Source organism: Rhamphochromis longiceps, linkage group LG5 (genome assembly GCF_057381845.1).
Source record: "Rhamphochromis longiceps isolate RC_006_pf linkage group LG5, R_longiceps_female_GT1.1, whole genome shotgun sequence".
In the NCBI taxonomy this organism is placed as follows: Eukaryota; Metazoa; Chordata; class Actinopteri; order Cichliformes; family Cichlidae; genus Rhamphochromis; species Rhamphochromis longiceps.
In genome coordinates, this window is record NC_140561.1 from 21,785,358 (window position 1) to 21,801,935 (window position 16,578).

Genomic DNA, 16,578 nt, shown 5'->3' on the forward strand with positions numbered 1-16,578 from the left:
TGTTTCTGAGCCATTTTCAAATTTAAACTGGAGTTTATTAAAGGAGAAAGTGAAGAGAAATTTAACAAGCTGTATTCAGTTGACATTATGAAAACAAACTAGAAACAAAGTTGAAAAATAAGCAAACATTATAGGTACTATATAATGTAGACAACCTTGTATTCAAATGTAACAATGTACAGCTTCCAAATCACAGTGGTATACTGATTAACTTCAATTTAACAAAAGTCAAGCTGTTTGTGCCAGTAGTATAACATTCATTTGTCTCTATAACAGAGGAACAACTAGGTTAAAGTGACTGTCACTATTAGTTATAAAGCGAAGCATTTTCCGAGTGCCATTATGAAAGTAAATGTGCCATTATTACAAGAACTAACATAGAGAAGGTAAAAAATAAAAAAAAACCATCACAATAAATGTAAAAGGTAAATATCAGAATGTAAAATGCTGCTTATTCAAACTGTTTACAGTAATTATTAGCATACCTTTTATGGAATTTGTGAAACACTGATTTTTACAGAAGAAAGGCTGAGGATTCTTTGCTGCATAGCTATAACTGTATATTGCAGGGTAATAACTGCGACGGGCAATAACATGGATAAAAAGAAAAATGCACAGATGGTCCATGTGAATATAAATTACTGAGTTACAAGGCACTGTCAACTGATCAGTAACCATGGTTGTAATGCCCTTAAAGCTGTTAGTGCAAAGATGAAAAGCACTTAGCAGTAGCACACTGTAGGCTACTATTCAATAAACAACAGGCGTAACTGGGGGGGGGGGGGGGGCAACCTGTTCATTTCAAATTGAAAATTACTGCACAAATGAATTACACAGTTTCTATAAATTCAGGTTTAAGCTTAGTGCGGTGATGAAACAGGATCCTCAGTCATGTGGCGTGTTATTTTAAAATGGTAACAAGGTGTCAAACACTTGAGAGGAACAGCGGTGCTGTCAACTGTAAAGCGATACAGCACAATGAAATGTGTTGAAGAGCTGCAAGTTCAACAAGATACAACTATCTGTGTAATACCTAGTTTAGACATAAAATGAGTTGCTCAACTCAGTCATCCAAAGTGCCCACTGTTTAAAAAAAATATCACATGTGAATATAACAGAGTAAAATGTGACTTTGCATTTAACAAGCCTCACAAGCGTTTACGCCTCACAGTGCGTAAGCCTTTAAAATGATCATAATCTTCTGGAAACACACATACTGTGTTGGATTAGAATAACTACAATACCACAAGATAACGGGAGGTAAAGCTAATACAACAAAGCTCATCCGTGTCTAGTCCCAGAGCATTTAGGAAATGACAGTTACTTCTCCGTTGTTAGCATTCTTTAACAGAGTCCTGAGACAAATCTAACAAGACACAGCATTATGAGAGCAGCTCATCAGACGCTGCTGTATGTACAGTATAAATGTGTTGTATGTAACAATGCTCAGCTAGCTTTACATAGCCGCCAATTTCAATTTACTCTCAACAGCTAAACCTGACAAATGACACGGATCACAGACACGATTATATCCCTCTAATTTACAGAGGTGCTGTAAATATTCAATTCAAACCAACAGATTACACATGAATACTAAGATTAGATAGTGCAGATGCATTGACATATATTTACAAATAATTAGAGATATTTGAATGCCCTGAGGTACAGATATAACTCTCACCAGACACCAAAACCTCATAAATGGACAAATTCTTTTTCAAGAAAAAAAAAATAAAAAATGGCAAGCTCTTACATTTGCTATGCTCAACAAGCGCTTATGTTTCTGTTATACCCAGTCAAGGTTAGCACTAATTGTGAGGATACTACAACAGGAGTGCATCTTGTGTATGGAACGTATAAGGTGATTAAGTGCTTTAATATCAAAGCAGGAAGAAACGTTTAAAGCAGCACAGAGCAATTTCTGACCACTGGACAGTAAAAATACTCAGAGGAACAAAACTTTGATTTACAGTCAGCTCATCAGGTTATTATGGCTCATCTGTAAGCAAACGATTGCCTACTCAGCAGATACACAGGAAAAACTGATTTGACATCCGATTAATGCCAAATCATTGGCTAGTTTAAAAGTAACATTAAGTCTCATATCGACTGGCCTTTCAACTCAGATTTGGTCCACCTACTCCTGAGAGAAGAAATTAAAAAAAAAAACAACAACAACAACAACAACAACAACAACAACAACAACCAGGAGTTTAAATCACGTCACTTTTTTTTTTTTTTGCAATTTTTGGCTTGTCTGTTTTTAAGGAAAAGACTGCAAACAGTTTTAAGCACAATATTGATGAGAATTCCAAAACAAGGAGCTAAAAGTGCATAAAAAGCACAGTAAGCTCCTGAGATTCCTGGGTTTGGCATTTTAAGTGACTGCTTTGCAGTACATGGAGGGAATGATTATACAAAAATAGTGCTCCGTGTGGGTTTAACATGTTTAACAACTAATATTTTTGAACAACCACAACCCTCCTCTCACAGTCATTTGGCACAATATGCTGATATACTCAACAGCTTCCAGAATGGAAACACATGCAATAAAAAAAAAATAAAAAAAAATCATATTTTCTTTTTTTTGCATGTGTTATCTCACATGAGCTGAGTGCATACGCTTCACTTTTCATAGCCAGCTTGGGTGCCATTGGTAAAGCAGCAAAACTTTCTACAGTCACTAAAATACGAGTAAAAGAGCTATGTGTCCCATGAAGGGTAAAAAATACAATACACAAATCTTTTTTTTTTTTGCCTGGAGGTCGGGTACTAATCAGGAACCATCCACATGCTGTTGTTCTCAGGTGAGACAGACTAATACCTGTGAATAACAACAACAAAAAAAGATAATGTGAATGCAACACAATTCTTAAAAATTGTTTATGTGTTGGCAAACAATCTAGTGCAATAACAATAAGTTAATATAAGTTTCAAAATATTTCCCCATTTTAAAATTTTAAAATGTGTAAAAGTGTACCTGTAGTAATTGGGTTTAAAAGGGCCGTTCTTATTCAGACCCAGGTATTTTGCCTGCTCGTCACTAAGCTCTGTCAGGTGGGCATCAAACGTGGCCAGATGCAGACTCGCAACATATTCATCTGAAAAACAAAGACATCCTTTAATAAGAAAGAAATGGGCGCACACACAGAAGATGTGAATCTGTCAGTTCATGCACTCCATTCTTGCAGGCGTCCATAAATAATGCCTGTAGGCTTTCAACATGTAAATAATACAGGCAGTGGTTAAGTATTTAAATCCTTACCCATCTTTTTGGGAAGCAAGTAAACGTCTTGCTTGTAACGTCCCTCTGGAGCGTTGTACAGCTCGATGAGTGCCAGAGCCTGAAAACAAACATCAATAACACTGCTGAAATTTTATTGCACATTATGAATTTAATGAATAGCGCAGGATTAAATTATGAACTGCTGATTATAATGACAGAGCGCATCTATGAACAGAAACAACGTGAAGATGTTGAGTGTCCTGTGTATTATAACATATCAGGGTCAGCAAATGAGCTTATTTCCGAGGACGGCCATCTAATTACAGAAAATGGAAAAAACAACAACAAAAAAACCACACCGATTCCTATGTACTCTGCTATCTGCACCAGACATCAACAGCAAATATGGCCTAGCTTCAGCTGCTGTCAACATCCATTTACATGTTACCTGAGTGGTGGCTGTGATGGACAACACAAAGGTAGGGACAGTGGAACAGCTGAGGTTCAGGAGACGTCCCTATTGGACAAAAAACAACACGTTATCGCAGGCTTTAAAAAGTAATTTAATCAAAGGTCTACAGCACAATTGTTACAGTCTAGCATAAGCTGAAAGTGATTTGATATGACAGCACATTAAAGAGGAGAATGGATCGGACTGGATCAACACTGTTTATTAACAAGGATGCTATCAACCTGAGATCACACGTGCATAGCTGTAACGCAGTTTAATGTTGTGTAGCTATAACTGACACAAATGCATAAGCGAAGGCACACAGACACAGGCAGTCACCTCAGCCAGGAGGATAATTCTCTTGCCATCGGGCCAGATGACATGATCCACCTGAGAGCGGACTCTCTCCCAGGTCAGCTCGGGGGTCCGTAGACTTGCCTAGTTGAGACGAGAACACAAGTAAACCTCGTTTTGTGATAATTTAAAATGACAGAATATTTATTTGATCTTTACTTATATGTTTGTTCCTGCTGGTTATAATCGTGGTATTAAATTTTAAATTCTACCATCATACTTTAAAGCACTATTTTACCACATCAATCTCAGTGTTGGAATGTCCCATGTTGCAGACAATGGATCCATTTTTCATTCTGTCCAGCTGGTCCCTGGTCACCACATTCTTATTTCCTACAGAAAGGCACAAACATATACCATCCTCATCTATTACAGGAGAAATAAACGCTCTGGAGCCCTAAGAAGCAGTGGAAAACTCCATGAACTTAAAACTTCTTATGTTATATTAAAGAAAGAAAGTGTACTTTATTGATCCCCGTAGGGAAATTCCTCTCTGCATTTAACCCATTCACTCAGTGAAGCAGTGGGCAGCCATTGGGCGCCCGGGGAACAGTGTGTAGGGATGGTACCTTGCTCAGGGGTACCTCAGGGTAGCTGTTCAGGGGAATCGAATCCCCGACCTTCCGATCATGGGGCCACCACTCTACCTACTGAGCTATCCCTGCCCCCTAAAAAGCTATAAAAATGTCAGTGTATTAAATGTAGTTACCAGTGCATGTGATGATGACATCTACTTGGCGAATGACTTCATTAAGCTTGACCACTCGGAATCCGTCCATGCTATTTATACACAAAAGAAGGAAGAGATTCTGAATTCAGCTCAGGCCTGGACAGTGACAGGCTGGAAAATCTTTTTACTGACAAGCAAATCAATTGTTGATTGGGTGTGTAGTGCATTTGAGTTAAAGCTGATCATTAGTTTTTCATATCTTTGTCAGATAATTAACACGAACAGTTTTCTGGACAGCTCGGTTTTATCTCTGCAGCTTTTTCCTGTTCATATCGCTCGATACATTCATCATGTTTTCCTCACCAGGCCTGCAGGGCACAGATGGGATCAATCTCTGTCACATAGACAATGGCTCCCAATGCTTTCAGAGCAGCACAACAACCTTTTCCAACCTGAAAAGACAAAATAATAATTCATGAATGGCAAACTACAGAAAAGAGTTTAAAGGGCATGTTTAAAATGTCTCACACATTTTCACAACAATGCGATTATGATTATTGCAGAATGATAAACTGAAAGGAAACAACTCACCTCGCCGTAACCACATACGACCACCTGTTTGCCTCCGAACATGACATCTGTGGTTCTCTTCAAACTACAGACGTTTAAGACACAAAATTAGCACATTTTGTAGAATTGGAAAACAAAACTGCCAATCTGTAATGGTGTTTGCAAAATTATGGCACACAGTAAAATGTTATTTGGCACTGCTTGTATCAGAAGTCCCTGTAATATATCCCAAATTTCCACATTGTCACACTGGAGTCTGTGCGCTCTAGTGATCCTAAGAGCCATGTTGTCCGGGGAATTTTTGTTGCCCCAAATGGAGCAGTTTAAGTCTCTCATGAATCTGGGAGTTTGACTGACTGATTGACTCTATGTGTTCGATGATGCTGACAATGTCCCGGTCTGCTGTGCTAAAGACAGAAATGAGTGTGAAAGCAGGTCGATCCTCATTCCTACCCTGAACACATGGTCACAAGCTCTGGGTAGTGCTCAATGAGATTGATACTAGCGTCAGAACTGAGCCTCTTTCGTAGGATAATTGGGTTCAGCCTTAGAGACAGGATGGGACAGGATGTGACGTGGAATAGAGCCACTATTAACCAACATTGAAAGCAGCAATTTAAGGTAGTCCAGGAATCTGATCAGGATCCTTCCTGGGTGCCTCGTAGGTGAGGAGTTCTGGGATTATCTGTGCTTATATTGCTGCCCCCACGACTCCAATAAGCAGTAGGAAATGGACTGTTCGACGAGTTAGACCAAAAGTAGTATTAAGACTTAAAAAGATTTACAGATGTGTCCTACGGAGCTATTTTAATTATGTATTTATGGTTTCTGTGCAGAATATCATCAGTTATCAGTTTCCTTAAAAAGGTTTGATAATGCCAACATTCATGTAATAACATGTATCATGTTAAATGCATGCAATAAAAACATCCTACACACAGTCATTTATAGCAAGTTACCATGTTGGTCCCATTATATTTATATGATTCAGTTAGTCATTCATATTAGACTAAATAAGCTGTGACAGCAGGAGTGCAGTGGGTTTCTGGGTTAAGAACAATCCCTCGGCAGAGATGCAGGCATGAAAAGTGAGCCCCTCATGTTGTCTGCAGAGAAACTCCAGCCACTTCACCAATCCTTATCAGAAGTGGCTCGCTGTTCTCCACAATATTCATTATAGTGCAATAACTTTAATAAAGGAAACAAGCTGATTAGGCAAGGCACCAAAAATATGACAAATTACACCTGTCAAATAGAGGGTATTAGAAAATAAGACCTGCTTCCAATACAAGCCCACTTCAAATTAAATTAACACAGTAATGTGGAAGCCAATTTTCTCAGTTAGCCCTGGTCACTAACCGAGGAAATATCATTAGTATTTCATAATGGAACACCTGCTACTAGACAACATTGTACCTGCTGATAATTAATCCAGAGGAACAGCAATAAATTTTCGGCAGTAAGCAAAGAAAAGCACAGCAAGCACTGTTCCCATGCAGAAATGTGCACACACTGTTAAAGAACACTAGACCTTTTATGCTGCCAAATAACAGTAGGGTTATAAATGTAACTGTGCTGTCAGGCTGTTTCAGAGACTGCAGAGTCTGCAATGTTCACACTAGACAAGTTTTTACAAGGGTAACATCTCTTTAAAAATCAAGTTTAGATCTTTAACGGCAACATTCTTTGTGATAGCAGCATATGAGGCTGTCCGTCCTCCAGTAACATCAATTATGATTGTTATTAATTCATTAATAACAATCAGAAAAATAAGCATATATCACAGCATTATTCATAATGCTGTGATATATGCTTATTTTTCTTTACAACGTGGTCACGAGACCCTTTTGCAACACAAGTGATGCAGCTGAACAAAAAGATTTTCTCCATTTTATTCCTCACTCTCTTCACTCCTGTGAAAAGCTGACCCAAAAGCCAAAAGAATTACCCACAGTCCAAATCGACCATCATCCAGAGATTTAAGCACATTGTGTTTGCCCCCACTAACATGATGCTGAGATGAAAAGCAGACCATAAAGGGCCTGTTCTGCCAGATTTTCCCACTTGTAGACAAATGATAACACAACACAAAATTACCTTGCTTAGCTCCCTCTGATCTTTATATTACATTGATTCAAATATAAAGTACAAGTGTACATAGAGATGGATTTGTATAAAGAAAAGCACATATATCTAAAGGTTTTAAATAAGTTGATAAGCTGTTCTCCTTTATCACTTCTAGAAAAGTTACTAAAATTACTGGATTCCCCCTTCCCCTCCCCCCTTAAACCATGTTATTTAAGTTATCCAACAAACAAACTGTAATATTGTTTATACATGAGCAAAACATTTAAAACCCGAGCTTACTCACCCATCCAAGATGGACTCTCTGCAGCAGTACAGGTTATCAAACTTCTGCTTTGTCACAGAGTCATTTACATTCATCGCAGGCACGCACAGTTTTCCAGCTTTAGACAGCTGATACAACCTAGACAGAAACATGATGGAAACATGTTGGCTTGCAACTAAATGTGTCAAGAAAGCAAATATCCACATATACAAAAATAAATTACCTGTGAACCCCAGTGACACTCTCCTCCACAATGCCCCTGATCTTCTTGAATACGTTGGGGTATTTCTTATACATCCAGTGTGTCAAGTCTCCCCCATCATCCAGGATCTAATAAGCAGGAGGAAAAGATTCGTCATCTTCTTATCAAATCAAATCACTTTTATTGTCACATCACATGTGCAGGTACATTGGTACAGTACATGTGAGTGAAATTCTTGTGTGCGAGCTTCACAAGCAACAGAGTTGTGCAAAATACAATAATGTAAACAAGCAAAATACAAGAATGGCTACATCTGCTACATCTTATAAACAGAGCGTGGCGTTTCTCATCTTCTCTTCAGTAATTAAATATTTACAGACTGTTATTAATGAACGGGTTCTTCTTCTGGTGTTATTTGGGGCTTTTCAACATTGCTGTTTGTGCACATCATTCACATATTACACCTGGCAAAAATGTTTTCCACCAACCATATTAGGTTGCCAGCCCTCAGTGTTGATACAGCGGTCAATACACCACCAGAAGTCATCTTCAGACTCCCCCTTCCAGGCAAACACAGCCACACCTGAAACATAGCAGATGGGCGATAATATCTCAGTAGCAGTACGTCATATCAAGAAACCACTTCAATGTTGATGAGCAATTACGTTGTCTCGTTCATTTCACAGAGCAGAAACTGGATAAACTGCATGAAAGCATACATAAAGTCTTAAATAAAGACAGTGAATACAGTCAAATTCACCTCTTTGCTTGATAACTGGTATTATAGATGTAATATCTCACTCATCCCAGTGGAAACCAAAGATTTTTCATGACATAGTATTTGTTCAAATGAAATGTGTCATACTCCAAACAGATGATACCAATATGATTACTGGGTGTAAAAGCAAGTTTGAGACCAGTTTAATAGTGGCAGACATTTGTACTCTCTATGTGCCCTTCAGTTTAATGAACAGCTCAGTACAGTACGTACAGCAATAATTAACTGAGCACTAGACACCCTGTAAAAAAATAAAATAAAAATGCAGGATCACTGAGACTCCCCCAGCCTTCCCGATCATGACGAGTCTACTCTGAAGATTTAATGCACACTTTGACCATCACATAGCAACCGCAGATAAAGGGCATAAAGAGTGCTGCTAATTCACTACATGGACAGAGTTATGTGTTCCCATTAAGTCTGCAGGGATGAACTGTCATGAGTTTAACATTTACAAACCGTAACCTTGGTTTTAAAAGCCACGAGACGCTCGCATAACAGAACAAACCTTTGCTCATTAAAGATTAAAAAGAAGCCTTATCTGATGCTGTGTTCTGCTGTTATCACAATGTTGTTTGCAATCAAGCTCGCCTAGAAGACTCAACGTGGTCTATGAGCTTCTTCACCATCTCTGCTGCTTACCTGTCTCTGACAGGGCAGCAGCCACTTCATTCTGTGTGGAGTATATGTTGCATGCGGTCCAGCGGCACTGAGCTCCGAGAGCAACCAGAGTCTCAATCAGCACCTGAAAACATACAGTACAGTCACAATAAGTGTATTTTATTGTTATATAACACATGAATTTACCATGACCCACGTCTACATACATCATCTTTAACTCTTTGGGATCATCTGGCTGTTGACAGCCCATGAACACAGCCAGCTACATACATTTTAATTGAAATACAATAGATTTTCTTTTTACTCATTTAATTAAAAATAATAATAATAAGAGGAAGCACGAGCTTGTGTGAAGTAAGAAGCAGTTAAATAGTGATTTAAAGTCCTATATGACGAACAGACAATCACAGTGCGGTCTTTGCTCAGGCGTTGAAGCTCGATGTCAGAGATGAATCTTACTGCAGTCTGGGCAGTGATGTGAGTGCAGCCCACAATCTTGGCACCTGCCAACGGTTTCTCACTCTGTGCTCTCTTCCTGAGTGAGATCAGTGCCGACATATCTGAAAACAAGATTACATAATGAAAATAGTCAGTGGGAAACACTGCAACGCAGACGATGCAGTAGAAAAAAAAATACATCCTTTTCTTTTAGCAAGCGTTACAGAATAAAACTAAACCGTTAACCATTAAAGGCAGTTATTTTTATACAGAGCTACTGGCTATTTTTTGAAAGATGGATAAAGGGACTATTTGAAATATACAGGTTTTACTTTTCTGTCTTGGATGGAAATATGTAGTGTTATTGTTGTTTGTGTTTTGTATTTCTTAAATAAAGCAAGCCTCTAGGCCTGTGTGACCAGGGCTTAAATAACAGCAGCAGCAATAGCAGCAGCACCGAACAAGCTTAAGTTTCCCATCTGCTTCAGTGACGTTTTGCCAGCAAACAGACCTTTAAAATGCTGCTTTAGGTTCCAAATGTTAGTGTTGCTGAATAATGCAGAGTCTGTTTATGAATCATGTCCAGATTTTCCTTCTCTTTTTTTTCATGTTATAGGAAATACTACAGGCAGGAATCATGTTAATGTTTTATTGTCTGAAAATTATAAACAGATGAATACTGATTGATAAATTTAGTAAAGATCTTAAGTGTGAACTATAAATGTATCATGAATTTTTTTGTTTTAAATTACGATTATAAAATATTGTTGCTACATTCGTAACTGGCACATTAATAAGGCCTGCTTCTCAGCATCAAACACTTATCTGCACAGATACTTAAATCTTGTATGATAAGACTAACAAGATTTTATTCTGTATCATATCCAGACATGATTAAAACCATGTGGCTCATCTTATTAAAGCACAAGTTCTTTGTGTCTGTGAAGGTTCTCAGTCATCCAGGTCATCGTAGTCAAAGGAGCTTGCAAAGAAAAGCGTCTGGACTTCTATAGAAGTCCAGACGCTTTTCTTTGCAAGCTCCTTTGACCACAAGTTCTTTGATCCAAAGCAAGAAAGAATGGACAATGTGCTAGTAGGGCTGTGCGATATGACCAAAATCTCATATCCCGATATAAGAATTCTATCGTCCGATAACGATATAAATCACAAAAATTTCAAATTATCTGTAAATTCTGTGAATCTCGGGCAGCTCGACTTGCGTGAAGTGTTTCCAGCTGCGCGTCCTTTACCCAGAGTCGAGTGTTTTAACCGATGCATGAAACTATACATTTTTAGACATAAGTTGTAACGGCCGCCATTTTCTTTGTATTTATTACACAGCGCGCTGCGGGTTGTCTGTTCTAACGTTTGAGTCTAAGGTTTATTTTTTTAGCACCTGGCGGCTCATTTTTTAATTGTCATCCGTAAATAATCTGCTCTTTCACGTGATTCAGTTTATTTTGGAAAGTCTCAACAGGATCTTGAGCTTTATTGTGAAAGCTTTATGTGGAACATAAACAAGCGGACACGCGATGCTGTTACTGTTGCTGTTGATAACGACAACGCATAAAAACAGGCGCTTGTCCGTCAGTAGTGTGGTTATATAAAATATAAGAGAAAGAGAGAACTTTAAGAATTGAATATAGCCACTACAGTGACCATCAAAACGATGAAAATATATTGCCGTAAACAGTTTATTTTGCGACACCACGAAACAAATGATGGGGTAAAATGAAACTATAGATGTTTTTATATTGTCATCCGATATATATTGTTATATCGAACAGCCCTATGTGCTAGAGATCTTAACATCTTTTGAGATGTGATATCATGACAACTACTTTCCTTTTTACAAACAAATTAATATCACTTACAGCAGCGACAGACTGAGAAAGTTACTCACATTACTAAATAACTTCAAATAACCTTATGTTCAGGGTGAAATATTATACCCTTGAAATGTCACACTTCAGTTGTGTAAGGGGATTTATTTTTAGGCGACAGTGTTATTCATTGCTACTTAAACATTAACCTTTGATTCCTGTTTTGTTTTCCTCCACAACACTTGTAAATTTAGTAGCTGTTGCTTAAATGAAATGCTGAGATCACTTCACGCTCCTCGTGCTGACCTTGCTCTGCGATCTCAATCTCCCGCCTGCCAAATTCAGCCTGCTTGATGTTCTTGACACAGAAGTCACTGCTGCCCTTGCTGTTGACCTGAGTTTTGTCCCGTGGCGAGGTCTCATCATCAGAGCTATCCGTATATGATGCAGCTGTAAAACAGGGTTTTATTATTAACACCAACCAAACTCAAGATTCAGGAAGTTAAGCAAACATTTTTGCTGAAGGTCAAAATGAGATGAGGATGACAAAAAGAAGCATTACCACAAAACCTATAACAAAGAAATGTACGAATATTGATGTCATCAAATGGCCTAACAGACTCCTCTCATTATCTCCCTTTCCACACTGTACAGCTTAGTAAATACAACACAGTGTAAAATCTTTTGCATCTACATCACAAATGACACACACGTGATTCTGGCTCCTTCTTACCAGAGCTGTAGCTGTCTGTGGAGGACTGGGAGATGGAGCGGGACAGGGAGCGACGGCCTGCCTTGGTGGGGAACCTGCTGAACTCCTGCTTGTCCTCCACAAACTGGATTTGCTAAAAAAAGGAAAGAAAAAAAAAAGAAAAAAAAAAAAAAAAGAGGGCAGACAATGTAAGCCACACACACACACACACACACACAGACAAGCAGTTTAATGTCTTGTGATCATTTTCTTGTGGCTCAGCTAAATGTTAATTTCTTACAGTCCTTCAGGAGCCAGAGTAGAGCTGTTTTTGTCTTTCTTGTATAGTATAATGACTTTAATAGATTTGAATGGAGCAGAATCCAAGAAAATTACTGGCAATATAAAAATCCCCCTCAAATTTGTGAGCTCATTTCAGTTTATTACCAAAAATGGATGTCTGGCTATAGCCCAGCAGACACTGCATCATCAAGACTGATGTTCCAAAATTAAGCTGCTCAAGCCATATTTTGATTTCGATGACCCCATCTGACTCGTGCTTGTGTAACGATTGTTACTATCGACTCTCGGCTTTTCTGACGTCGAAAAATTCCCTGTCGTGTTATTTGATCCCCTGCAGGGGCGTACACATGGCAGGAAAAAATAAAAAAATAAATCACCTTATATGACCTTTTAAAACATAAACAAAGCTCTCCAGCTCTGGTTCCAGCGCAGTGTGTTAAGCCAAACGTGACATTTTGCTCACATTGTTGTGGTATTTAAGCAACTGACGTGAAATGAGTGCAAGCCTGAATTGTACCTACTGATTACTTTTCAGAACTATGAAACAGTCCTACTCCCTGTGTGTGCTGCAGGCTCTCATCTTGGGGGGGGGGGGGGGGGGGGGGGGGGGGGGGGTTTGGCCTCCAATAAAATATTTCTCTGCACGATAAGGGTTTAACCTTGTCCCTTTAAAGCAAACGGTACACAATTCTGCGAGATGAAGAAACCGGACTGGTATCTTTGTTGTGTGTACCGGTAACTAACTTCATGCCTGGACAGTTTGGGGTATTTTTGGCTTTATTTATTTTTTATTTTTTTTGCAGCAACAAGAAAACGTATGTTGACAGGGATTTTCCACTCTCAAGGTGCTCCAATGCAAACAGAGGACAGGGAGATTGCCCCACCTCAGCAGTTTCTGGAATGTGTTGGAGTATCAGACCCAAGTATCCAAGTATCAGATTTAAAGATCACCCTAGACAATAAATTATATACATGCATAACAATTAATCTGTGCTTTACTTCCACAGTTTGCCATTTGTTTTTCTTCCCACAGTTGCCAAGTGCTAGCTCTCAAGGGGTCGTCTGATTGTTGAGTCTTAACCTTACGATATAAACGCACCTTGAGGCAAATGTTTTGTGATTTGGCGCTATATAAATAAAACATGAATAGAACAACTGTAAATGAAATATTCTCATCATTCCAATTAATTATCTTGACTTGAGGTGCCCCATCCACATACCTGCTAAACACCATGGTAACAGAAGACAATGAGGAGCAGTCTTCTTGTGATTTAGGTGAAAAACACCACATAGTTCAGTAGGGTGGTGTAGGTTTCAGGGTCCCAAGGCCCAACTGAATGAAACATACTGTTTTATGTGAGCTGTTGGGGGGGGTTACCAGAATGATTGAGTACGTATTGAGTCTGTATTACTATATTTAATCAGGACTCTGTGCATGTTCCTATTATTTCCGGCCATTTGATAAACAAAATGTATTTCAGAGGAAATGAAACCTTTTTTTTTGTAGTCATGTTTTATGTAGTGGGAGGAAGACACATCCGTCTGTATATTCCCCACATGGAACCTAAAGTTAAAGGTGAAGTAAGGGCTAGATATTTAAAAAATGAATCTGAGCACATACCATTTGGCAATATTTTAAGGAAAACTTAAAACTTCTTTTTGTGTGTGCTTTTTTTCCCCCCCAAGTGTGTTACAATACTCTTCTTTGCCATCTGTGATTTAATCACACTTGTTGCTTTATTTTAAATGCCTGTCAAAGAGATTACAGTCTTTCTGATATCAGAACTCCAGGAAGCCCAGACTTAACCATTATCCCTCCAATTCCAACTGTAAATAATTAGTAAGCTTGAAACTTAAATGTCTTACACTAAATATGTAAGAATACATAAGCATTACATTTAAAATAAAAGGTCAGTAATCTCAACTGTGCTGTCATAGAGGACATGCTGATAAGTGTCCTTTATGTTCACATTTCCCAATTCTTCTTGATATCAGCTGAGCACAACTATTTTGAATTCAACAATACAAAAACTTAGGGTCAAATGTTTGGCTCCTGACTTTGCAAGCTAGTGATGCTTCAGTGTAAAGATCCTCCCTAAAACAGTATGAGGATGTGAAACAGTCAAGTATAACAGGAACGTCTGCCTAATATGTTCTTGGCTGAGCATGCTGACTCTTGCATTTGACAGACTCCGAGCCCCATGTCGAGCTATATGCTTTCCAAATGCAAAAACTGTTGCATTGTGCATTGTGATTTGTCCACTTCAGTGTAACTTATATGGAGTGTGCAAACACTGTCCATTCAGCCTCAAAAGTGAAAGGCGCAGCTCTTCCTTGTTCCTGGAGTGTGTCAAATAACTTTTTGCAAGTTTTACAAGGAAAAAGTGGTTCTTTTGTTTCGCAATTTCAGGTCAGAAGCCGCTGCTGAAAGTGTGCTGAAACTGTAGTAAATTTGGGATTTGTAATATGTGAATAAAAATGCACAATTATAAAGTTTTATAGTTATTAATAGAGGTGTGAGCCATTATACACATGCAGAAAATGCTTAAGTTTCTTTGGACTTGACGTGTGACTCTTTAATTACTTAATGTGGGTTTAAACAACTTTTTAATTCTCTTGTCACACGCAATAGCAATGTGTGTGGACTGTTATTGGTGCACAGATACCTAACCCCCTGTGACATATAACTCATTAGTACCAAATATATTTTCTTAAAATCAGAAGTCTTTGAGCTCTAGTAAAATGTATTCACGTTGCAAAAAGAAGGTTAAGTCTGACAAATACCCTTAAACAAAGAAGATACAGCACCTATAAAGTGCTGTTATCGCGCTAAAAAGAGCCTTGGAGGTTTGTTTTATTATCCAAGGGTCCTCCTCGGTGCCGTTATGCTTACACCTGGTGCAGACTTACCTTTTTAACCGGTTTGTGAGTGGGCACAGCGCTGAAGACAGTCGACAGCTCTCCCATGGTTATTTCGCTGTTTTTGCTCACGGTCATGGCTGAATATTTTTCCGCTACGTTCTCGCTCTCCTTCACCTCTTTGCTCGCTTGCTTCACCTCCAGCTTCGCCTCTCCGACCGGTTCGGACATCTCGCTGCTGGCTTATCTATCTTTACCCGGACAGAAATACAACAACCAACCGTTGAGTCTTCTCTAACGTCAGAGGCTAGCGTTATGTTATGGGTGTCCTCGAACTGCTAGCTGGTTACGTCGCAACTGCTGACGGATAAGAGGCTGTCAGATTGCGAGCACGTGAAAGCAGGCAATAAACGCAGGATTTAAGCAGGTGGTTTTGGCTAGTCGACTTTGATTTGGTTGTGAATCGTTACGTAGTCGACTTCCTAACGCAGGCGGGACGTGGTCCGTGCTGTTTCCCGGCTGGCTCTCCTGTCACCTGGCTGACCAACTTTGTGGGCGGTTACTAACAGACTGAGTGGGCGGCTCGCGTGTTAAGCTACGTTCAGGGTAACTGGGATAGCACGTAACGAACGATGAACACGTCCTTTAATTTATATTTTAATGTATATATATATTGCCCTTTTGGCCAAATTTGACATATTAGATCCCGTTATAGTATAGTACTTTCGGTTTTGTGAGATATGGCGGACGTATGTAACTTTGACTTTACAGTTACAGTTTCCCCCACATTTTAGTCGTAGTCTAAGCAGGAAGTATGTCCCAATTCCACACTGTAAATAAACACAGTGTGTACTCATTTGTTTTGGCAGGGAGTAAAGCAGCCTTTGTACTCAGGAAATTGGACGTGTATCAGTTATACGTGGATCAAGCTATTATTTTGGAAAACCACTGGCAGAAAAAACTTAGAAAAATCTTGCCAAGAAAATACAACCATAACACGTTTTATTTATTATTTTTCCACTTCTTTTCTGTGATACTGCGAATGAAGTTATCTTATTAGCCACAACTTACTCTTTTCAAAAACAGAAAAAAATGTTTTCAAGTATGCATTACATTTGTACATTAGTATCTCAGTAATAATATGGTAGGAGTGAAGGATGGGTTTAAGGTGGGTGGGTGATTACATCAGAGGATCGGCAATGTAGTCCTTTCTTGTTTGGAGGGGTGATGGACAAGCTAACA

At 38.8% G+C, this 16,578-nt stretch overlaps 1 protein-coding gene across 1 annotated transcript; it reads right to left on the reverse strand.

The window, feature by feature from the left end:
• Window positions 1-33: 33 nt before the first annotated feature.
• LOC146669932 (S-adenosylhomocysteine hydrolase-like protein 1) lies at window positions 34-15,889 on the reverse strand. Its single transcript, XM_085406585.1, has 17 exons — window positions 15,388-15,889; window positions 12,217-12,328; window positions 11,790-11,933; window positions 9,682-9,782; window positions 9,244-9,346; window positions 8,312-8,406; window positions 7,845-7,951; window positions 7,643-7,759; window positions 5,293-5,356; window positions 5,065-5,153; window positions 4,741-4,811; window positions 4,270-4,364; window positions 4,017-4,115; window positions 3,675-3,743; window positions 3,266-3,344; window positions 2,981-3,101; window positions 34-2,824 (listed from the first exon to the last, which is right to left on the reverse strand). Exons 1-17 carry the CDS (start codon window positions 15,565-15,567, stop codon window positions 2,818-2,820), a joined length of 1,653 nt encoding a protein of 550 aa, XP_085262711.1. The 5' UTR covers window positions 15,568-15,889; the 3' UTR covers window positions 34-2,817.
• Between the last annotated feature and the right edge of the window lie 689 nt (window positions 15,890-16,578).